General features: G+C 43.2%; 1 protein-coding gene across 4 annotated transcripts in view; it reads left to right on the top strand.

The window, feature by feature from the left end:
* PDZD2 (PDZ domain containing 2) overlaps nt 1–25,468 on the top strand; it is a 385,588-nt gene that overhangs the window by 127,219 nt on the left and 232,901 nt on the right. For all 4 annotated transcript variants that reach the window (XM_019647870.1, XM_019647867.1, XM_019647869.1 and 1 more), the window contains 2 exons: nt 1,538–1,704; nt 4,170–5,001. In XM_019647870.1, the coding sequence (XP_019503415.1) occupies nt 4,526–5,001 (476 nt within the window). In that variant the 5' untranslated portion in view covers nt 1,538–1,704; nt 4,170–4,525. The remainder of the gene's footprint in view (nt 1–1,537; nt 1,705–4,169; nt 5,002–25,468) is intronic.

Genomic DNA, 25,468 nt, shown 5'->3' with positions numbered 1-25,468 from the left:
TTTCTCCCACTTCCTCTTTTGTAGCTACACCCATCCCCTCTCCTCCTCAGGCAGCTGAGGAGGCTCTCCCCTCAGGGTTGTTTTTACTTTCCCACAGGTATTCTCTCTCCTCAACCTCTCACTTTATTCAGGTTTCTTCTCACAAGGGTCTTTCCTAATCCCCTCCTGCCGCCATCACTCACTAGCCTCTGGTGCTATCGTAATTCTCTTCATGGTACTAATTACCCCCTGACATCGTAGTATTTTACGTTTACTAATTTACCATCATTTCATGAGTTTTTGTAGGAATGTTGTCAACATTGGTTTCCTTTTAAAATGTGAGCATTTTCTGAAAGTCCAAAGAGGAACCCAGTCCAGAAGGTAGGAAGACGAGAAGAAGGTTTAGGAACTTGGAATTTAGCCGAGGTCAGAATAGGAGGATGCCAAGAATCCAGGATGGTTTGCAAGAGGGAGTTTGTACAAGACAGCCCACAGTGAATCTGACTTTACAGCAAGATCTGGGTAAACCCTAGGTCCCTTTTATACCCCCTGCCTGTTCAGGATTCAGCCTCTGGATTTTGCGTGACTCTGGGCAGATGATTTGTTTCGCTTAGTTGAGTGTTTCAGTCTTTTTCATTAGTGTCCACCTCTCCACACCCTGGAGAAAAAAATTAATTTAATTTAAATTTACTCTAACACAAGAAATTAAATACTAAGGAGTAAGATCTTTTTCAGGTTAGATTAAGCTTTGAGGGTGGGCACTAACCATTATAATATCTAAGATTTTTTTTTTTTACCTAAACTCCCAACCCAGTTTTCACCCCCTTGTAAATTATATCACCCTGTTGTGAATATATGACTTAGCTAAAGGGGGATCCAAGAAAGTTGGTAGATTCTAAAGATAGTCTCAATAAATTTACCTCAGTAACAGAAGCATTTATTTCGAATGCTAAGGCTGTCAGCTTCAGGCTACTCAAAATTAATTTAAATTATCATGGCTGTTTGCTTGAAATGAGTCTCTAATTGGAGAATTATATGATAGACAAAAGTGAGCTGGACCATGCAATGGAGCTCCATGTCCGCAAATTCTGCTCACTGTTGATATAGATTGATTTTCAGGAGGAGAAACTTTTAGACCTTAGCACGGATCAGCCATGGAGGGATGTTGGTATTTGTAACCCTTTGCAAATTTCTGTTCTGTATCAGCTCTGGGTCAACTTTTTGTTCACTAAAATTTTTCATTGGATGTTTTGGAAGAACCACACTTTTCATAGAATTGAAAAATTTTGTATCTCTTCTTATACCTTGAAACATCTCAGATTATTGCAGTGGATCAGAATGCCTCTACTTTCCTTGTTTATAGAAGATCCCAGGAGAAAGAGTTGATAGAATAGGGGGCTGGTAGGATTACTAGAAAATTCCCAGTTATAGGTATGGAATTGAAAAGTTATGTACCGCCTGAACACCAAAGTAAGACTAAATGTCTTTGAGGGTGTCTGTACACTTGAAATAATTTTTCCTTTTCTGAAAACTCTTTCCCTGTTCTTACCACTTTCAGGGTCAGAGGGAGGGCTTCTGGCAGCCATGTTGATATCTCACGACCCTTGGCAATAACTGATTGGATGACAGATGGACAACTGCTCCAAGCTGTGCCAATCAGCTTTGCTCACCTCCAGTGTATCATTTAACAACTTTTGAGTGGCAAAGTACAGAAAACAACTCAAGGTAAAGTTTATTTCATTTAAAGTTGTTTTTTTTTTGGTTTTTATTTAGTTTTTCTTTACCTTTTTTCTTTTTTCAAAAGTAGTTAAGTTTTAAAAATGTGATGTATTGTAAGGATTGATAATGGTTTTTCAGATTGAAGGGGAGGGTAGCAATGCAGCAGCTCTGTCCTTGATGGCTGGAACTAAGACTGGGATTGCTATGGGAGAACAGTGTGCTCTCTCTCCCCAGTCTTGCACCTCTGCCTTTTACTGATCAATTTCATTTTATTTCTTGACAGGATGACTTTCTTGGCTACTCAGTTAACATAGCAGGTAGAATGTTGCCATCCAGAATCCCTAGTTCAAAAATGATAGTTGAGACTAGACCTTTCCTCTCTAGGTCCCAGTGCTCAGTTCTCAGGAAGAATTCCAGCTTGCACAAGATGCCTAGCTCTGGATCTATTGCCAGGGCCTGGGAGCATGTAGTACATGAACGCGGCCGGGAGTGTACCTTTGTCAGTTCTGTTAAGTGGGTTGTCATAGACTCAATACACACTAGTTTCCATTGATTTATGCATCTCCCCACTAGACTATTAATTTCTTTAGGACAAGGATTTTGCCTTTCTGACCATATATTCCCAGTGTCAAGTTCAAGGCCTGGTTCTTAATTGACATTCAATAAATACATATTGAATGAATGCAAGTTGACAACAGGAAAAAGAAAATCTCTATTACTCTTAAGTTTGGTTTTCTTCAATCAGACTTATTTTGGACAAGATACTCTTTAAATATTTACTGTTTTCATATGTGTGGAAACATTGGAACTGTGACTAACACCTTGGATCAGAGACCATTCAATTTTTGTTTTAAATCATTGAGAGTCTACAAGATGGCCGGCACTGTGTGGGGTAGGGAGTGTATTGATGAGTACGACTGTATTTGAGGATCTTTCTGTGGTGTTTGAGAGGCCTTAGAGATCACTTAGCCTAACTTTCAAATTTTACAAATGAAGAAAAGGAAACTCATAAAGGTTACTGGGCCTGATGGAAAATATTTTTATTTATCCATAAGATTTAAATAATGTCTGTGTGGAGTTACTTTTCAGTGAAAGGTGTTACTTATTTTGGCCACAGGGAACATTTCGATTTTTGTACATTTATGGATTATCTTTTCTTTCATCTTGCATTTCTTTTCAATAGGCATGTGAGTATGTAGATGATATTTGCTAAGCTTTTGATTTATTTGGAACCCATTAATAACTGACTCTTGACTTCTTTGGAAAATCAAAACTTACTATACCGGACATTTCTCGATGGTTACTGAGTAATAAGGTTATTTATTATTGACGTGGCTTCTGACACCTCTCCCATTTATTATGATTTCTTGTGAAATCACTTCCTGAGAAGGCTAAGAATGTTTTCCATCTTCGATGGCACAGTTTATATTGACTTTCTCTGGGCAAAAGTGAAGTTCATAAAAGAGAATGAAAGGGGTCATTTTTCTACATTTGCAAGGGATGGAGGTGAAAATTTTCTTTGGTAGAGAAGAAGAATTGGTGATGAAATTCAATTAACCTTTTATTGAAGGGACCAATTACGTGCCAGGCATTGTGCAAAAATTGTGCGAGAACAAGGCTTGCCGCCAGCTTTTGGAGAGGAGACACACTTGCTGCAGCTGGTGTGCAGGCTGTGAGTGCATCGCTGCTCTAAGCAGTGTGTTACAGGCCAGGCAAGGGAGGGGCCAATGTCTTCTCACCCAGAAGCTTGGAGACACATTTCTCTGGAGTAGAAGGCTTTGGACTTGGCCTAAGAGTCAGTTGGTGTCAACCGTTTTCCAAAGGAAAAGTGGAGAGGAGATTAAGAGCTGTTGGATGCCAACGGACACTATTCTCTCTGGATCTACATGATAAAGATGGGATCCATGGCTAAGCTTAGAGCTGGTGTTGTCCTTGGGCAGAGCCAGAATCTCTCTGTGCTGTTGATGGGCTCTTTCTCCTCTTGGTAGCATTGTCAGAACACAGTTCTGGAATGGAGAGCCTGCCACGTGTGCAGTCGGGTGGATCAAGGCAGATGGACATAGATTTTAACTTGCTAAGAATGTAGGCTCTTAAATATATTGAGAAGCACTCCACAGTCTTCCGAGGAGTCTTGTCACATAGCCTCCTGGTTGGATGTGAGCTTGTCCTGGTAAAAGCCTTCTCCTTTCCCTGCTGATCAGGGAAACTTCCTAGAGAAGGTCAGCGTTCCAGAGGCTTCTGTCTGTGGGAGGGATGTGTGTGTGTGTGTGTGTGTGTGTGTGTGTGTGTCCTTCTATCTGTGTGTGTGCCTGTGTGTACAGGGTGGAGGGAGCTAAGCTGGGGAGTGGGAAGAGGCATTAGGTTTCCGGCTCAAAAAAGCAAACATTGCCCTTCTGTGATACAGGAGGGTGTGTATTCTCTGTCAGAAGTCTCACTGTTGTCACAGGAATATGTTGTTTTTTCCTTTCCAGGTGCGAATGAATCCAGGGGACGTCACGCTGCTGCTGCTGGAGGAATACCCCACTTCCCGGTCATTTGCACGTGCCCTGCTATGATATGAGCCAAGCAAAGACTTGCCAGATACTTCCTTCCTCCTCTCATTGAGCACGCCAGGTGCAAGGATTGTCCCACTGTTCTACGTGTGTCCCGTCCCCCTCTTGCCAACGCAGACAGCCCGGTTTTGAGCAGGCATCCTTCGTCTGCCAGCCTGAACATGAACGCAGGCAAAGCCGATGACAGCCAGGGTTCCCGAGGGACATGGGACCCCGTGGGGTCCGGCCCCCAGGAGCAGGTCCTCTCATGATGTCGGTGTCTGGGAGTGAACACCATGCCCATCACCCAGGACAATGCCGTGCTGCACCTGCCCCTCCTCTGCCAGTGGCTGGAGAACAGCCTACGGGAGGGCGGGGAGGGGCCGGAGCAGCGGCTCTGCCAGGCAGCCATCCAGAAGCTGCAGGAGTACATCCAGCTGAACTTTGCTGTGGATGAGAGTGCGGTCCCACCTGACCACAGCCCCCCCGGGATGGAGATCTGTACTGTGTACCTCACCAAGGAGACGGGGGACACGGAGACCGTGGGCCTCAGCTTTGGGAACATCCCTGTTTTCGGGGACTATGGAGAAAAGCGCAGAGGGGGCAAGAAGAGGAAAACCCACCAGGGCCCCGTGCTGGATGTGGGCTGCATCTGGGTGACAGAGCTGAAGAAGAACAGCCCGGCAGGGAAGAGTGGGAAGGTCCGACTGCGCGACGAGATCCTCTCCCTGAACGGGCAGCTGATGGTCGGAGTGGATGTCAGTGGGGCCAGGTGAGTGGGGGGGTGCCAGCTGGCACAGGGGCTGAACGCGGGACTCCCGTGGCTCGCTTATGTCTAATGCTCGGATCTGTGGCTGCAGACGGTGAGGAGTCCTACTGTGGTAAGAAGCCAATGACATCTATCCCGTAAAGGGGAAAATGCACTCTTTAAGTTGAAGTTTTGTGGTAGTTATATTTTTCTTTTGTGTCATTCTCTCTTAGGGGACTCAGACTCAGAGTATGTCCTTTTCTCCTAAAACTTAGGGTAGAAAGAAAAGAAATAGTACATGACACAAGAGTATGAGAAATGTCCCATTGGATTAAACCTCCACTCAACCCAGCATCTCACCTCCAATCAGAACACCAAAGATTGGGTCCTGTGTTCCATCTTCTGCCTGTCCCATGTCACCTTAGTCACAGACTCATAGTCCAGAAGCCCCTTGAGATGCTTAGAAGTGTCTTCAGACTCCCCCTTTCCCTCCCCACGCCCCCCCTCCCAATTTCCATCCTGGAAGATCCACTTGGATCTTTCTTGAATGAGCATATGTCTGTTTTCTACCTATGTGGCCACCCATAATGGCAGCAAGTTATGATTAGACTATTTTGTTGTTTCCTAGGGAAGTTGGGGTTCCCAAGACACCCCCCCACACACAGCTTCAATGATTTACTAGAAGGATTCACAGAACTCAGACAAGCTGTTATACTCAGGGTTAGTTTATTACAGTGAAAGGATACAGATTCAAGTCAGCAAAGGTAAAAGGTGCACAGAGTAGAGTCCAGGAGAGACGAGGTGCAGGCTTCCAGTTGCCTGCTCCCAGTGGACTTGTAAAGGAGCACTCGGTCCTCCCAGCAATTCTGTGTGACAGCATATAAGAAGTCCTGTCAGCCAGGGAAGCTCACCCAAGCCTTGGTGCTCAGGATTATTGTAAGTCAGTAACCTAGGCATGGAATGCCTGTGTATCTGACCATAGTTACTCAGTGTCCAGTTTTTTAAGAGGTCAAACTAATACCACATGCTTCAAGGCCCCCACCATAAGTCATATTGTTAGCATAAACTATCTGGTATGGTCCAAGACCCCATGTACACAAAAACACTCTTATCAGGCAGGATATTCCAAAGGCTTAGAGGTTACCTCCCAGGAGCCCGTCAAGGGCCAGTCCTTTCTCTGGAATGTACAAGGTCGAATCCCTTAAGCCTACTGAGCTAACCCTTAACTGCACACCAGGGTTTTTAGTAATGGTTATATAAGAAAGAGACAAGAAAAGAGAAGTTTGAAGATATTCTGAGATGCATAGCTTTTGTTAAGCCTTCGGGGGCTTCTGTGAGAAGGGTTCCTATGTCCCAGAAAGAGAGAATCATGAAAAGCAGGCCACCTTGAGAATCATGGTGACCTTTTGATGTAGGAGACATCTAACCCAAGGAATCCCTAAAGGGAGGGAATCAGAGCAGAAATACCTTGAGTTTAATTTTCTCCTTCCCTTCAGTCTCCTACCAGAGCTTTCCATTGGCAGAATCCAGCCATTGATATTGTCCATTGGTGTCAACCTCCAGGAGCAGAGAGCAGGGTGGAGAATGGTGGAGAGTGGATGTGGAGGGTCAACAAGAGGTCATCAGTCACATATAATGTGGTCCAAGTTTCAACAAGCCAGTGCGCAGAGAGGAAAGCACAGGGCTGGTTGGCAGGTGTGAGTACTTACTCAGTAGACACTCTCACAGTGTTTCCTTTGGGCTGCCTCTTCAACTGAAGAGATGTTTTGGCTAATGGCTGGGTGCCTGACAGTGACTGGGGGAAGCTGCTCGTTTTCAAGGAGGGATGTTGAAGAGAAGTTATTTTACTTGTGATTACAGGTTGTTCTTAAAAAAGGTGACTCCAGTCCCCAGTGGCTGGCTCCTTAGGGTTAAAAGTGGGCATCACCGTGGAGCTTCAGGAAGCCCTCCCAAAGCTGTCCCTTAGGGCCCTCACCATTTGCAGCTGTCTGATTTGAAGGGAGCTGATATGGATGAAGAAGTAGAAGAAAGATCCGAGAGGGGACATCCAGCAGGAAAGCACGGTGGTCAGGAGCTCCAGCTCTGGGCCAACTAGCGCTGCCTCTTCAAGCGCCCCCATTCACAAGCTGGTTGACCTTGGAAAAATTATCACTCTTAGCCTCAGACTTCCTGTCTGTGATATGGTGACGATAACACCATTGATACCAATGATTAAATGATGAAATAATCCATACAAAGGGCTTAGCCCTATGTCTAATAAACAATGCTCAATAAACATTAGCATCATAATGACTATTATATATGGAAAGTGTTTGAGAAAACTGGGAATTTCTTATCCAAGAGGTGGCTAGAGTCTTTACAACCTTGGAGAAGTTCTTCCCATACTGGATAAACTTTCTTCTATCTGTTCAGAAAGCTCTTCCCATATCCTGCTTAAGACTGTGGAGTCTTTAAAAGACAAAATTGTGTGTCTCATGCTTTGAAAGCATATCTGACCCTGGAATGAGATTGTTTTCCAGTTAAGGGAGGATTCGATGGCAATTTTAATTTACCTGTTGGAGGGGGTGACAGGATGATGCCCATTTTTGCAAAGAAAGAAGATGCAGAGGGATGGAAAGGTGATAGGCCCAGGGTCATGAGAGAAAGTGGAGCACAGAGCTAGACTCTTCAATGGAAGCTCCAAGGAGAGTGTGATGGAGGAGGCAGTGGGCTGAGTCTGGGATTCCAGGTTCTCTGCACAGGTCTACCAACAACTAGCTTTGTGACCTTGGGTAAGTGTGCCAAGATGGTGGAGTGAAGGCGAGAGGGAGGTTAGCTACAGCTACCTCGACTAGCACGTTAGGGGGGAATCTATGAAACATTTCATTCAATCTATGTGGGCTGGTGTTACAGTTCCAGAAGCTCACAGAGGTGAAGCGGCGTTCCAGTGGTGCCACAGTGATAACTGGCATTGCTGAGGCTCAGTCTCTGTCTTCTGGTCCCCTGCTGGCTGCCTGATCCAGTGCCCCACTCCTCTCTGTGATCAGGAAGACATATTCGGATGGATGTGGTCAGTTGGCATCTGGACATCCTCAGCTGAAGCTGAGGAGCTTGGGGAATGGAAATAGGAGAAAAGGTATGTGGGGTCGCTGATTGTTATACCTGGGTGTTCTAAAATGGGCCCAGGATTTGTGTCAGTCATGTATGTGAGACATGCAGACACGGAAATGACTGTCATGATGGGAGACGTTTATACTCACAGATCCCTAGAAACAGGAGGCACCACAGCACATCACGCAGGGCCACGTGAGGAAGCACCAGCCTTAGTCAGGAGGTAGAGGGGGAAGTGGGGAGAGCATGGCCCAAAGCCTTTATTGGGGTTTTTGGGTAGTTTGAATAATTTTGGCAGGCTCTGAGCTATAGGGTGGTCTCCTCTAGTACCTGGCCCAGGGTGATTCATATTGGCTTGGTGTCTGAGAGTTTGATAAAGGAGATAGTTGGGGGTGTGGGCTCTGGATTGGTTGATTTGCATATCAAAAGCACACCCTCAGGGGAGTCATTTGCTATCTCAAGGAATTAGCTGGTTCTGAGAAGAGCAGTCTTTCTGGAATCAAGGCCCTGCATCAAGAATCAAAGCCCTAGAGCATCAAGAGTACAGAAAATAAGGAAAACAGTTAGTGGACTGGGTATCTGGAAATTTTCCACAGCCGAGGAAGTAAATCTTGAAAGCATAACTTTTTTACTAGTGAACATTCCTGACTCTGAAATTCCCTTCTCTGATGGTGCAGTCATGTGTGTTTGCGGAACGATGGAGGGCCCGGTGAAGGAAGGATGGAGGGAAGGCCTACCTGGGAGCCACTGAGATGTGGGGATGGGGAGAGGAGAAGGCCAAGACCCACTGCTTGGTTTTCAAGAGAGCATGAAAGTGAATCAAGTCATGAGGCAAAGACTCATGGACTCCTGGGCTCCCAATGCTCATAACACCCGAGAAGTTAACAAGACAGAAGGGAGGGAGACTAGCCCTGTTTTTCAAGGTTCACTCCCGAGTTCTCTGGCATAATTATAGGTACCATTTATTGAGCAGTTGCTACCATTATGGACATTCTGCCATCCACTATCTCATTTAATGCCTACCACACCTAGAAAGAACAGCCATAGGTGAGAAACCTTGGCCGCAGAGAGGCCATGTAACTTGCCTAAGGTTACCTATGTAAGAGACAGAACCCGATTTGAACTCAGGCCTGTCTGCCACCGCAGTTCGCGCCCCTAACTCCTGGGCTGTCCTACCTCAAATCTGCCCCAGAGCTATACTTTGGTCCTTGTCACACGGTCTGGCGCTTAATTTCTTGGATGGCTCCCAGCTTCACAAAATACTCCCTCATTATAATCATAGACACCCGGGAAGTAAATGACTACAACAAACTATAAGGTTTCCACCTACACAAACTGACAAAACCAAAGCCGCCATGTCATCTTACAAAAAAAAGTACCCCATTTTAATATAGAATCCCCTTGGCAAACTTACGCCTAGCCAGAGCTTTAGGCTTAGAAGCACCTTGAGATTAGGTATCAAGGAGCTTAAAGTGTTTTAAATGTTCTCAAGATGTTCCTTTTCACTCTTGGAACTAACAGTTTCCTTCAACACTAAATTTTTGCACATACCTATGTAGGTTTAGTCCTAAAAAGTGGTGAGTAGGAATTAGGGTTCTGTAGAGACCCCCGCGTACCTCTCTGCTCATCAGCCAACAGCCTCTTCGATGATCACGTATTCACCCTAGTCAGCAAGATTCCAGGGGTCAACATACTAACTTCCCACCCACCCCGCTAACACAATAAATCATCCACACTGTTATTTGCAATTATACTATGAGGCAATCTTTTGGGCAATTCAGTCTGTTTCTTTTCTTGAGTTTGATTTTGAATTCATAACTACCTTAGATGATGTTATGGGTTGAATTGTGTCACTCCAAAATGCATATGTAGAAGTCCTAATCCCTAGTCCTTCAGAAGGTGACCTTATTTGGAAATAAGGCCATTGCAGATATAATTACTTAAGATGAGGTCATATGGGAGTAGGGTTGGCCCCTAATCCAGTATTTCTAGTGTCCTTATAATAAGGGCAAAGACGTGCACACAAGAAGTCCACGTGAAGATAGGAGTTCTGCTGCCAAAAGCCAAAAAACTGCGAGAAGCTAGGATCAAGGCCAGGGGTATATCTTTCCCTGTCACCGCAGAGGGAGCCTATCTCTACCAACACCTTGATCTCGCACTTTTAGCCTCCAGAAATGTGAGACAATAAATTTCTGTTGTGTAAGCCACTCGATTTGTGGTACTTTATTTGGCAGCCCTGGCAAAGTATCACAAACCATACATGTGATATTTTGATCCTGTCACCTATGGCTAGTCAATTTTTCGGTTTCCTCCAGGACAAGAGTTACTCTGGAAACGTTAGAGCACTGTGGATGCTTTTGGAAGAGGACACTGAAAATCATGTGTGTGTTAACTGTAGGAGGAGCAGGTGCAAAATGTGGAAGATGAGGTCATGGTTTGCTTATTTTAAAAATAAGCTTAGGTTCAGTTTGGAGAGTTCCTCCCTGGGGAGACAACAGAATTCATAGCCGTGGGTTTCACACCCTTCTACACCCCAGAGCCAGTTCCAAAGCTAAGTCTGTGAATGTCCCAAAATTACAGACCCCTGTAATGTTGCCTTCTCGCTGGCTGAGACTCCTGAGGTCTGCAGTTAGCATCTAGGCTCCCCCAGTAGCTCATTGTTTTGAGTGGTAATGGCATGGTCCTGGAGTGAACTTCTAGGGAACTTTTTGGGACGGGGAAGGATATTAGTTATATTTGATATCACATGCTCCCTCTTGCAGGCATATCTGGTAACACACGGAGTAAAATTTTTGTTTGCAAGCTCTGTTGCACCTACTGTGGGGAGGATGGGATTTTCTAGGATGTTCTATTTACTTCTGTTTGGTGCAGGGAGAACTGGGAAGGTTTTTTTCGATTCCTTCCTACAAATACTTTATAACCTCAGTCTTGCCTCCCTCCCTCAGCTAGCTTTCTATAAGTAAACCAGATCTGTTCCCCGGGGACAGATTGTTTCAAATTAGTAACAAAATGTGGAATTAATTAAAAACACAACCCACACACAAAAAACAAGTAGCCTTTTCTAAAAAGTAAAAGGGCCCATGTTGCACTTAAAATGCATTTTTGGGGAGGTGACCCTTGACTGGACTTCCTCGTCGGTTCATAAACTTGAGCACAGTGCAGAGAACATGAGCTCTGGAGAGGTGGGTCTGGCTTCCAGACCTGCTCGTTGGCCGCGTGCCTGGGCAAGTTACCTCAGCCACTGGAGGCCGATGCTGTTTCCCCAATAAGGTCCTCGAATGGATGAGATAAGACGATTTATATAATGTACTGAATAGGCATCTGTCATGTGGTAGATGTTCAGTCAAAGGTAGCTTTTAACAACCCCGCCAGGTCAGCCTCAAGTGACCTGCACCCAGGGCTCAGCAAGCAACTGAGAAAAGGCCTTTGAGTCTGAGGGACAGAGAAGAGCCTCAAACTCTGGCAGTTCACTCAGCAGGAAAGAGAATAATCTTCAACCCAGAAACCAGGGTGATATTCCACTATTGAGCAACCGGTATGGTGTGGGTACTCGCCAACTGGAAAGAAGGCTGGCGCATGAGAACACGTGCTGGGCTGTCAGGCAGGCCTGGGGGTCTTGGGGCAATTGACCAACTGGCACAGAAGCATTATGTCCTGGGCGGACTAGCTGCATGTCAGCCCTGGTCAGAAGTAACCTTCAGCATGCGCTTTAAATTGTGTGTAAAATTAAATTTAGGGTCGTTACAAGCTTAGACTCTGGTTACCCATGGCAACCTTGAGTCCTCTGTAGGTTATAGCCGATTTTAAACAGAGTATCAAGAGGCTGCTAGAAGGTGTTACTTGGAGAAATGACTGCAGGCTGCAATGTAGGAGATTGAAGAAAGGAAGAGTCGCCAATTATAGCTTTATAATACAGTCTCTGGAGCCATTCGGTTCAAGGGTCCTGCCAGCCTGAAGAGGCCCAAAAGGCACCCAGCGTTCTATTCAGGACTGTAGGTACAGTAAGAGGTGGTCATCATGATGACCTAAAGACATTCAGGAAAGGCTGGTGTTCAGCTTGCTGTTTAAGGAGCCAGAGAAGCATGTAATACACTTTAGAAAGATTTCCATTACAGAAGGTTAAAAGGAAAACAAGTTTCAGCATTTAAAATTCAATTATCTGGAAAACCGGTCATGTGGAACAGCCCGTTCCCCAAGGATGCCATGCAAATGAAGCGTGGCAGGACCTTACGTTTGTTTGTGCCCACGTCCTTCTCCTCAGCCCGCTTTCCCCACATGCTGTCTGTTTCCATGACTTGTTCTCTGGAAGGTGTCATCCAAGTCCTATTTTTCGCACTATACTGAGGAGGAAACTAAGGCTCCAGCAGGTGGTTTCTGGGGAGGTCAAGTGTCTTCTTAAGGGAAGAGCAAGGACTAGAACTCAGGGCATCTGACTCAAATTCTCACTTTTTCTTCAACACTACAAACCAATGAAATTAGGATAGTTTGTTGTTTTGGTGTTTTTTTGTTTGTTTTGCTTTGGGTTTTTTTTTTAATTACACAGCTTACTGTTGACAGTAAAAACAAAAGGAAATCAAGTTTTTTTACATAGTCTCTACATAATTTTCCATATCCATTCTCTAAATGGATGGTGATGACATCTAGCACCTTCCTTCTTAACAGGAGTTTAACTTAAAGGTGTAACTGATGGCCGTTGTCATGGACAGTGGGAGCTTGCTTTATCTTCAGCTCTTCGCAGGCTTTCTGGGCTAGGCTGTGGAAAATCTTCCGCCGACGCCTGCCATCTTGTGGTTGAAGTCAAGCACAGTGTGAGGACGTGCTGGGAGTTTTACTCAAGTTTATTATCCATTAGGCTGTGTGGGCTTCTCAACTGTGATGTTCGGATGATGATTTTGGCCTTTAGAGCTCTCTCTAGAATGGCAACATCTGAGCCATCTCTGAGCAGAAAGTCACTCAGACACCTCCTCTGTGGGCTTAGTGTCCTCATGCTGCCTTGGAGGTGTCCCATCCCAGTGTCCCCCATGGCATCTTCTAACGCTCACAGCCCTCAGGTCTCCCAACAGGTAGATGAGTAGCTGAGCTGATCTTCAGTGAAGTTGTCCTTCCCCAGTCCAACTCAAGCCTCCTAGAACAGAAAGCCTTAGGATGGTATGAGTAGCAGGCAACGTCAGACACTATGCCAGCCAAGGGGATGGACTCTTTCAGACACCTGACAACTTTGGCACACGCTCAATGACAGCCTGCAGGTATTGTCCAAAGCCACTTTTAGAGCTTTTCAGGATCCACTTGTTCTTACAAGGGAAGAGATTACATACAAGGAGCCACTTTCCAGGATCTAAAAGGGGTTGAGGTTGCAGAGCTCCATCTAGAAATGCTGTTTAATTTCATCTCAGGGACCCACCTCTCCTCCGGTCCCCCCATCAAAGCTACTGCTTGACTGACTGGCCGTGAAAGATGGAAAACCCAAATATCCCACTTAAGACACTTACTTTGAAACTTTTAACATTGCTTTTGGGAATTGTCATCATTGTAATTGTAAACCATAAAGAGAAAAAAGACAAACGCATCTTAGTGTGATGATAGAGTTTCTGACCTGACTTCATACCCTTCTCTCTGTGGGCACTCCGGGGCCATTTTCAGGAACCTTGACTTCTATTTCATTTTTTATGTCCAGGTATTAAATAAGTGCTAAGTATTTTGGTGCCCTCAAATGACTCACAAGTTTTTCTTTTCTGAAAAGTCACTGAGTTCCAAGCTTCAGCACCTGTTTCTGCCCTCACTCCTCTCTCGGTCTTCTTTTTTCTTTTTTTTTTTAAAGATTTTATTGGGGAATTGGGAAAGGGAACAGTGTTGGGGAATTAGGTAAGGGAACATTGTGTTTTTCCAGGACCCATCAGATCCAAGTCAAGTTGTTGTCCTTCAGCCTTAGTTGTGGAGGGCGCAGCTCAATTCCAAGTCCAGTCGCTGCTTTCAATCTAGTTGCGGGGAGTAGAACCAGCAACTTTGTTGTTAGGTGTTGTTAGGAGCATGTGCTCTAACCAACTGAGCCTTCCTGTTGCCCATTGGCAGCTCAGCCTTAGCTCAGCTCGGGCGCAGTCCACTGGCCCATGTGGGAATCAAACTGGCGACCTTGTTGCTCAGAGCTCATGCTCTTAACCAACTGAGCCACCCGGTGGCCCCTCTCTCAGTCTTTTAAAACGGAAGCAGGTAACTGCACAGCCTGCCCTATCTGTTCCTGTTAACTTGTTGGCTAAGCATAGAGGTAAAAAGTCATGAATTCCTGTCTCTTGGTATTTGACTATGGGTTCCTGCCTCCTCTTGGAGGGGAGTAAAATCTGATTTTCAGGACCCAAGTGTAATTTATAATAAAACATGGGTTTTAAACAGTTGTAGAGATTTCTTCATCGGACTCTTCTTTGCAATATGATCTTTTTCCAAAGACTTTGAGGATGTGAGTTTTAAGTTTTCCTATATTTACAATGGTCATGGAGATGTGACTAGTAGTGGCTTTTTGGGTGACTGGACTTAGCAATGTTGAAATGTTTAGATCAACACCCAAACATGTGAGCATCCAGGCTCTTTGTATCTCCCAGTCACAAAGGCTGGATGCAAGGCGTCAGCGATGGTCCGATAGCTGACTCATCCCACCGTTACCTCATTCAGGGCTCTTTCTTCACCAGAGAAAGGAAGATTCTATTGTTTACAAGGTCTTTTGGACTTAAATTTAGCCATTTCCTTTAGGGGAGGGCAAGGGAGACGGAGGCTGGGCTGTTTCCATAGTTGAGGTGCATGTTTGCTCAGCCCTTCAGGCTGGACTTGAAGGTTAGTGCATTTAAATGGGGCTGGGATTTATTAAGAAACTTTGGATCATTTTCACAAATGTCCCTGAAGGAGACCTGAGCTATTATGGGGGTCAAGGGGGTGGGTGTCCTTTTTAAAAATTTAAACTCTGTGAAGTACAGGTCGCTGTCACATTGCATGGCAAGTCTTGAGGTTTTTTCCCTCTGACTCAAGGGGTTTTTTTAGTCCAGCTATCCATTCCTGTGAAGTCCTTGTCTGACCCAGCAGAATGGGCAGAGAGGACTTAAATGGCAATCTCTGGAAATGGTTCGTGCTCTAGAAAGTTTGATGTCCAAGTAGGATGCCCAAGAAGATCCATGGGGTGAGGAAAAAAATTGTAATATCACAAGACATATTTTTTATCTTAAAAATTATGAAATTGAGCTTAACTAATATTTTAAATATGGATTGACACTGGCATCCTTATTCACTCTGTATGTCGGAGCATCCAGTGTCGTGTGTGACATGTGACGTGCCCCGAGGGAGGATGGGCGAGCCATCACTGGTTAATTCACTTTTGACTTATTTCAAGGGACTGTAGTTCACGTAGGCTCACTCAGTGAAGTAGATTTATGGATTAAATTATTTCATTTGAACTAAATTAACTTTTACTAAATGGACAGATAAACTAAAATCCTTGAAGGGGGGAAGAGGAGTAACATATTACTGTATTATAGTATATATAAATTATATATTACTGTATAATATATTATATGATATATTGTATATTAATATGTTATATTTATAATTATATAAATTATATATGTAACCATCCTTTTTTCCTTCAAGAATTTTAGTTTACTTGTTCATTTGGTAAAGGTAAATTATATATACTATATAATTAATATACTTTATATTAATTATATTAATAACATAATTAGTGCAGGTATAAGAAAACCATAAGAAAATGGCTGGGTTCACCTTTTTCTTACCACTGGTATGCATTCAGACACTTCATGAGGTAAGATAATGACAATCTATTCAGATTGACAAGAAATCAGACCAGAAAATATAATTTGAAGCTATGAAGAGATTATGTAAATTTCCAGCCTTTATCACTAAGGAAAAATCTCACAGTGAGCATAGACTGTGCCTTGAAATAATATTTAATGATGGTAAGAAGCCATCATAATTAGCAAGATATTTAAAATCCATATTTCCACAACATGAATACAAATAGTTTTAAATGTTTTAGCAGTGTTTAAAACTATGTACTACTGGCCGGCCGAGTGGTGCGTTGGTTAAGAGCTGGCTTGGGACACCAGCTCTGAGCATCAGGGCCTTGGTTCGGATCCCACATATGAGGGCCAGTGACACTGCCCTCTACAGCCAAGATGGTGAATAACAACTCGACCTGGAGCTGGGCTGCCGTGAGTCGCCGGTGACGGCATAGGCTGCAGCCCCTGCTGCAGTGGGCTGCTATGGGCTACCGTGTGTGGCCAGCAGCCAGCATGAGCAGCCGGCAGCCGGTGTGAGCTGCCAAGAGCCGCTGTGAGCGGCCGTCCAGAGGCCGGCGACCGATCTGCCTCACCCGGGAAGAGCGCAATAATAATACCAACACTGGCCAGTGAAGCAATGTCCTCCACAACTAAACTGAAGAACAACAGGACAGCAACTTGTCTGTTCCCCTTCCCCGATTCCCCAATGCTGTTCCCATCCCCCAATTCCCCAATAAAATGTTTTAAAAAAACAAACAAACAACAAACAAAAAAACTATGTACTACTAAATATAGTGCAGAATTTTACTAAACTGAATATTTAAGAGCCTATTTGGAAATTTTTTTACTTACTTGCTTAAGGCAAAACTTCACATCCCATTAGGAAAACATTCATTCTTCCTGATGCGATGAAAAGAAATAGCTAAAATAATACATGGAAAACAATATAGCTACAAAGTAAAATGCCCAAGTTTGTCAGCAAATTCCGTTGGAAGATGCATACAAACATTGCTGAAGTTTTAGAGAAACAGCATGCAGTGTGGGAGGTTTGCTATGAAGTTGGAGGCACGTACTGCTGTTTCTCGCATGTTCCGAATAAGGGTACAGCAGGTCCTGAAATAATGTTGTTTTCTTCAAAGTCATTTCATTATAACATTGACGAGATACCATAGCAAATTAATTCTTATTATGTCAGTTAGCTGATGGTAACACTGGCTTTGTTATACATTGTTTCACGTAAAGTCCCAGAACCTATGAATGATATTAACTGAGGACTTAACTATATTTGCTTGATTCTGTTTCAATAATAAAATACCTACTTATTTGTGAGTCACTAAAGCTAAGAGATACCCAAAAAGATATGTTTTCAAAAGAAAATATGTTTGGTAGTTAAATATATCTTTTTGTTAGTAAAAATAATGCTTTATGGGAAAATTATATAAGGTAACAACTACTTTGGCTAGAATATAAAGGATTTAAGTAAGTTTGCAGTAACAGGCCAGAACATGAAACTGATTCACCACATTGGTCCTAGGAAAGGTGATGTGGCAAAGAAGCTAAAGACAGAAGTGCCCAAGATGCTAACGACCATCACCAGTGTGGTTAATTATATAAAAATAAGACCTTTAAAATTAGTAGAATTTTAAATTTTCTCTGTAATAAGATGAGGAATGATCATGAAAATGTTTTACTATAGGGGGGTTTGATGATTATCTTGAGGCACCGCACTTAACAGAGTAACTGAACTTGATGACTGTGGTTTTTTTCTTCAACAAAAAAGACCAGTGTTTTAAATTTGCCCACCTTATCTATGAAAACAAGTGACCTGCTTTCTGGAGGTCACAAATGAAAACACAACACATATAACCTGTCTCTCCAAGGTAAAGATGACATAACAAATAAGAAAACAGCTATTATTTGAAAGAAACTCATGCTATGAAAAGAGCATTTTCAAGATTTTTGGAAATGTTCCCATACGTGTATGACTTTTTTTTTTTTAAACAAAAGTGCTGTTTGCCAACAAAAAGTTCCATCTGCATATTTGAATTCTTGAGAACAAGATTTTCTACATTTTAAATCTTCCAAAGAATTTTAGAGAACTTATGTTAAAAATTATTAAAAGAGAGCACCTTTCAACAACTTTGCAAGAAAAATTCAGCCAAGTTGAAACTTAACACAACGTTTCAACCAAAACCTTGCACAAGTGGTGGGTAGCTTTGGAAAATGAATACCATGATTAAGTGCTGCTACTGATGTACTTCTTCCATTTGGATCTACCTATCCTTGTGAGATATCTTTAGCTATTGCAACTCTTAAAACCAACATCCATTTATTCTGAACTGCAAACCGTACTTATGAATTATCCCATCCCAAAGTGTTAAACCAAGTTTTTAAAAACCGTGAAGTCGGGCCGGCCGAGTGGCGCGATGGTTAAGAACTCGCTTGGGATGCCAGAGGGCCCCGGTTCGGATCCCACATGGGAGGGCCAGTGACACTGCCCTCTACAGCTAAGATGCTGAACAACAGCTCAACCTGGAGCTGGGCTGCCGTGAGTCGCCGGTGACGGCGTAGGCTGCAGCCCCTGTGGCAGTGGGTTGCCATGGGCTACCGTGTGTAGCCAGCAGCCAGCGTGAGCGGCCAGCAGCCGCAGTGAGCGGCTGTCCAGAAGCCGGCAACTGATCTGCCTCGCCCGGGAAGAGCGCAATGATGGTGCCAACTTGGGCCAGTGAAGCAACGTCCTCCACAACTAGACTGAAGAACAAGACGACAGCAACTTGTCTGTTCCCCTTCCCCCAATTCCCCAGCACTGTTCCCATTCCCCCAATTCCCCCAATAAAAATCTTAAAAAAAAACAAAACAAAACCGTGAAGTCTATTTAACTACATAGCTTTTCCTAAAAATAATACACTTTATATTATTTTTTTAGTAAAGGTGAAAAAAGGTCTCAAAATATTAAGCATGTCAGGTTAAGTGTATCTATTTCAAATACCGTTTTCATATATGCTTTATAATGTATACACTATATTGGTAAACTGGTACATGTATGCACTAAATAAATGTACATCTAATGGGGGTGCATGCTCATTTTTTCTTTTTTCTGTTTTTTTTTACTGAGAGGAATGAGAAATTAATGTTTCTGGAGTATTCATCACATAGGTACAGAGGTTAGCTTTGTCTCCCTAAGAAAATGTCTCACTTGAGATTTGTGGAATTTAGGTTTCTCATTAACCCTGTGCCCCCTACTGGCTCTCCGGAGGGCTGGTGTCCTCTGGCTCTGCAGGCTGGACCTTCCTCCTAAGCTCTTCCGATCCCTCCTCACTTGTTTTCTAGATGAGTCCTGAGTTCCCACCATGGTGCGTCCTGGCCAACCGCCCCACCGAGCACAGACCCACTGGCTTCCCTCCTCTCATCCTGTTGCTAACTGCCGGCCCCCTGGACCGTTTTGTGAAATCTCTTTGGCTCATTATTCTTCCGCTTATTCATTCCAGAGCAACATATTTATAAAGCTATTAGTTAATTCCTCAGGCACCCAGTCCCAACTCGCACACTAATCTTTATTTCAGTGGCAGCATTAAAACAACATTGAAATGGCATTTTAAAGGAAAGAACGACTTGCAGGTCCACCACACTAATTCTCAATTTAATTTTTCAATGCTAAGATCAAGTCTCTGACCATGCAATCCACTATACTAACACAGCAGGTTTAATTTGTCTGTTTCTATCTCATCTATGTTCATCTGCAGTATATATTTTTAGGCTACCTTTCTTTTTTTTTTAAAGATTTTTATTGGAGAATTGGGGGAGAGGAACAGCATTGGGGAATCGGGGAAGGAGAACAGACAAGTTGCTGTCCTTTTGTTCTTCAGTTTAGTTGTGGAGGACGTTGCTTCACTGGCCCATGTTGGTATTGTGATCATTGTGCTCTTCCCGGGTGAGGCAGTTGCTCGCAGGCCATTGGACGGCCGCTCACGCTGGCTCACGGCAGCTCACGAAAGCTCACGCCGGCTGCTGGCCAGCCCCACTGCAGCCTACGCCATTGCCGGCGACTCACGGCAGCCCAGCTCCAGGTCGAGCTATTGTTCACCATCTTAGGTCTAGAGGTGCAGTGTCACTGGCCCTCATGTGGGATCCAAACTGGGGCCCTGCTGCTCAGAGCTGGTGTCCCAAGCCAAGTCCTAACCAACTCGCCACTCGGCCAGTCCTTAGACTACCTTTCTTAACAATTATTTTCACTGGAGAGGAATGCATGCATGTGGCGAAGCATTTGAATAGGACAGAAGGACAGTGAGCATCAATTCAGACCCCGTTCTCTAGTCACTACCACCAGCTGCACTCCAGGGCCCCACACTGCTACCAGTTCGGGAGTATCTTTCTAAGAATTCTCTAAACATACTAAGTTCTCTGTGTTATTTCTCATTTCTACAGATAGAGGCACACTATTCTGCATCTTTACCTTTGTTTCACTTAAAAACCTATCTTAGAGATTATTTCAAATCAGAAGAACATGTCACGCTTCTCATTCTTTTTAACAGCTGTCTAATCTTCCACTGAGGATTCTAATGTGATTTATTTAATTGGTCATCAATTAATGGGCCTTTCACTGCAGTCTTTTTGCTGTAAGAATCCAATAATATATTTTATGTTCACATGCCTTTGTATATGATACGTAAATGGACAGGTACAATTATGTGAAGGATAAAATCCTAGAAGTGGAATTCTCAAATCACGTTTTAAATTTTTTACTCATATTGCAAATTGCTTCGCCTAAGAAGTTACACTCATTTGTATCTCCACTGACAGGACATAAAAGTGCTATTTTTCTCACAGCTTCACCAATACCAAGGAATATTTTTAAAATATTGACTCATACTACATGCAGAATTCTGAATTATCCTGTTTCATTTAATACATTCAAACATGTTCCACCTGATTAGATAGCCTTGCTAGGTATAATCATCAATGATACTTTAGAAGAACATGCTTGCTCTTTCTGTCGTTCCAAGTTTTGCAATACTACATTTAAAAATGCTTGCGACCATGACTTTTTTCCCTTTAGAATCATGCTCTTAGGATAGATTTCCTGGAATGAAGGTACCATGTCAAAGGACATTTTGCCAAGTTGCTTTCCACAATGGTTTTACAAAATTACAATCTCACCAAAAATGTGTACCAGTGTACCCAGTACCATTTCAGGGTAGGGTACTAGAGTTTAAAATTATGTTTAATTAATAGAAATAGGACTTACCTTTATGGTTTTAATTTGCATCTATTTGATCAAGGAGTTTGACCATTTCCCCTATTTTTTTTCCTCCCCCTATTTTACTTTACCTGTTGTCTAAATCATCTATTCATGTCTTTTATCTACCATCTGTTGGGGTTCTAATCTTCAGCACTGGGATATGCATGTAGATGTTATAGATCTCAATCTTTTTGCCCTATATAGTTAAAATTTTCCTTAATCTTTTAATAGATTGATGTTATTACTGTAAAGAAGTTTTCACTGTTTCTGTAGTGAGCTTGTGTTTTTGTCTTTTGTAATTGTCTTTCCACTGCTTCAAATCTTAGGATGTTGCCATCTTCTCAGACCTGAAACTCTCTTCTACCAGTTTTCATAATGATATTTTAAATTTCTCTTTATAATTTAAAATGTTAATTTAGCTGGCATTTATTTTGATGTAGTGGAAAATTTATATCTAATTTTTTTATAAATTTCTGTGTAATTCTCCAAACACCATTTATTAATAACTAATTTTCCTTAATTAATTTGTGAGGCTTGATTTATTGTGATTCACACACACACACACACACACACACATTCATATATACATATGTTTCTATCTCTGGGTGTTCTATTTTTGCTCCTCTCTATGTCTGTTTTTACACTTATCACATAGTATTTTGAGCATATTGTCACATCTAGTAGTGCTATCTCTCTCCTCCATCTCAGTGCTGAAATATCTTCTAATATTATTTAAAATTCTTTCCCATTAATTTTTCCAAATTATCCTGAGTCATGGTGTTGCATTTCAAAGGCCATCCCAGGAGCGTGCAGTCTTGTCCAGCACAGTCCATCCTTCAAGGCCCAGTTCAAATACCCCTCCATGAAATCTTTCCTGAGAACAGTTCTGACCTGCACACACACACACACACACACACACACACACACACACACACACACACATCTATTTTCATGGACGTAGTAGGCAGGATTCTATGATGGTACCCAGTATTCCACATGCTCCCACATTGTACACACCCTCATAACTGCAGCACTGTGAATTTGATGGATGTTACTCCCATGATCAGGATATGTCATAATGTTACCACAGGATCAGAGGGGTCCGCTTGCCTGCACGCATCCAAGCCAAAAGAAAGCACAAGCAGGAGTTTTAGAAAGTAAAGGTTTATGTAAGGAGTTGGCACCAAGTCTGGAGACAGAGGTGAGCTACGTAGTGCTCTCAAAAACTTGGCTCCCCGATGGCCTCTAGTGGCTACATTATATAAGGGAAAAATCATTAACCCTGGTTACTGTGGGAGTTGGGGTCCTGGGCTCCACGGACTGAATGGGGCTAAGGCAGGGAGCATCTGATCATGGCTTCAGGTCCTGGTGTCAGTCATGGCCTTGTTCGGTCTGTTTTCTGGGGGTTGTGGTCTATGGGACTGTTCCGCTCTCATGAGTCCATAGCTGAAACATAACTGAGGCCAAGGTGTTAGCTTTGTTGTATTAAACCCTTACTCATTGTTTGAGGTTTAGTTATTATATCCTAGTCATGGATGATAGACCTGAAGCTTTATTCTTAAATGGATTTGGTGTTGACGAGAACCTAATGTCCTAAGAACTTAATGATTGAAAAGAGTGGACATGCAGTATAAGTACAGGTGCGAGGATCTGGGAAAAGAATACAAGTGAGAAGTAGGTTTATCAGGCTAAACAAAGCGAGCTGGGATTAAAGCAGAATGCATGCTAAAGCAATGAAGTTCATGTGTGGTTACACTAAGACACTTCAAGAAAGGGAGATGATCTGGGGGTGCCTGACCTAATCGTATGAGCCCTTTAAAGGCAGAGTTGTTTTCTCTGGCTGGTAGCAGAAGAGGCAGTCAGGGGGACATGCCCCAGCTGACCTGGAGGAAAGTAAATACCTAGGTTGTGAACTGGTGGTGGAAAGGTGCAACCTCTAGGGGTTGAGAGCAGTCTCTAGTTGATATCTAGCAGGAAAATGGGGAGCTCAGTCCTAAAACTGCAAAGAGCTGAACTCTACCAACAACGAGTGAGCTTGGAAGAGGTCCACCAGCCCCAGCAGGCACCTTGATAGCAATCTCACGAAGCGCTGAGCAGAGACCGGCTCTGTAGTGCTGTACACCTGACCTACAAAACTGTGAGCTAGTAAATGGGTGTTGCTCCAAAGCCTCTACATTTGTGGTCATTTTTTACACAGCAGTAGAAAACTAATAGTGTCAACACACAACTTAGTATTTTAATCATTCTCAGGTCATTTTCTAATCATTTCACATGTGTAAATCTTGTCTCCCACAATCGGATTATAAACCTCCTGAGATAAGACCAAATCTGGTGTTTCTTCTGCACCCAGCCACACAGCTACCTTGCCCTTGGGGCTATGCCGGGGTCAGGGTGGGGTTGGTGCTTCACAGCCAGGTTTACAGTCACGCTAGACTTGGCTCAAGTCTTGGCTCAACCTCTCTAAACCTTGGTTCCCTCATTCCCTCATCTTTAAAATGGGAATTAGATAAACTGCTGACAGACGTACAACCACTGTCATCAGTAGTTACTTCTGAAAGTGGGACGTAATAACAGAATTGTGAGGATTAAATGAGATAGTGCTTATCAAGCTCTTAGTAGAGTACATGGTATATGGTAAACTCTATAAATATTAGCTTATTGTTATTAGAAAAACAGATTCTTGGAAGTCCCACAATTCCATATGTTCTATATGGGCTAAATTTGTACCACGTGACCCTGGCCCTAACACACACACACACACACACACACACACACACACACACACACACACACACACACACCCCTCTCCTTCTACCCACTAGACTTGACTGGTAATTAGTTTTGTCTCCTGAGAATTTGGCATTGGGCCAGTGAGAGACCAAGCTGCTTGGCTGTTTGAGATGAGCTGAAAGGGCAGTCAGGTCAGGATTCATGTCCAGAGAGAGCCAGAGCCACATGCCTGATGTTACAGAAGGGCAGACATCGAGAGGCAGCGGTCCCTTTACAGGAACACAGAGTGGACCTGCAGGGAGGGGCGGGGCTGAGCGACAATGTCCCCAGAGAGAGAGAGGGACGGGACAGGAGCATCCAAGGGCGCATGGGCCTGCAGTTCTCAGCACCAGTTCCCACGGCGCCGCACTGGACTTATTTCCATTAGATTGCTGTGTCCTTGCAAACAGATAAGCTCTGGCTGAAAGGCTGCTGGTGGGTGACACATCAGAGAGGTTCTAATAAGTCCTGGGACACCAAGTTTGAGTGAGTGCTGACTCTGCCTGAATGCAAAAGAAAATTAAATTGCATTTCTCTGGTCTTTTTCGACTTTCAACTGTCAACACAGTTGAATTCCCAGTGACCTCTGGAGGGCACTGTTCAGTTACATTTATCCTATAGTAGGGCACACTCTACAGAGAGCTGCTAATAAAAGGGTGTTTGAAATAAATAATAGTTACTGTATTGAGTACCTACAACGTGCTAGCCACCGTGCTGGTTGCTTTACATACATTATGCCTCAATCACAATTCTTCCCAGCAATTGTAGGTCATTCTCTAGTATGTAACTTGTTTTATAGGTGTTAACAAAATAAAAACTTTTTTTTCTCTTTTAATGAAGGTATATCTCATTGGGATGGGAACCAGTTCGAGTTCAGTTAGCCCTTCTCTACTTTATGTACTTGGATATAGTTTACATTTTTATGAGCATGTACTCCTTTTTAATTGGGAAAAAACAAAGAATTAAATATGGCGCCACTGTAAAACGGGGGAAAATATTTGGTTGACAGGGGTATAAATGACCTGTTTTCCTCTTCTCTCCTACTGGTGAGGTATTTCCTGTCTCATACGGTTACCCCCTACCCACCGATAATTATGTTTGTTTCAAGCCATGCTGATGGCTGCTCGGCAGTGGGAGCTGTAAAGGGACAAGTTATTACTTTTCTCTTGCTGGTTCAATGCTACCAAGTTGGGAGAGTAGAAGTGAGTTTCCAGACCTTTTCAGGGCCTTCTGGGAGATCTGAAAACAACTACTGGCCCATCTACTTTTTTTTTTTTTTACAAGATATTTGAAAAACCTATTCATTTGATGTTATCAATGTCAGTAAAATTTTTATCAAATATTATTCATATGAGCCATGTGCATTATACATATCCCTCTGACAATTAAGCTCATGAATTTGTTGCAACAATGTTGCTAACCTTTTTTGATATCAGAGGAATTATTCATTATGAATTTGTACCAACTGGACAAACAGTTAACCAAGTTTACTATTTGGAAGTGCTGAAATGTCTGCATGAAAAAGTTAGATGACCTGAACTTTTCACCAACAGTTCATGACTGTTACATCACCATAATGTACCAGCTCACACAGCACTATGAGGGAGTTTTTAGC

This window comes from Hipposideros armiger, unplaced genomic scaffold (assembly GCF_001890085.2).
Source record: "Hipposideros armiger isolate ML-2016 unplaced genomic scaffold, ASM189008v1 scaffold_117, whole genome shotgun sequence".
Lineage (NCBI taxonomy): Eukaryota > Metazoa > Chordata > Mammalia > Chiroptera > Hipposideridae > Hipposideros > Hipposideros armiger.
The sequence above is the reverse complement of the archived record's forward strand: the minus strand, read 5'-3'. Positions and strand labels throughout refer to the sequence as shown.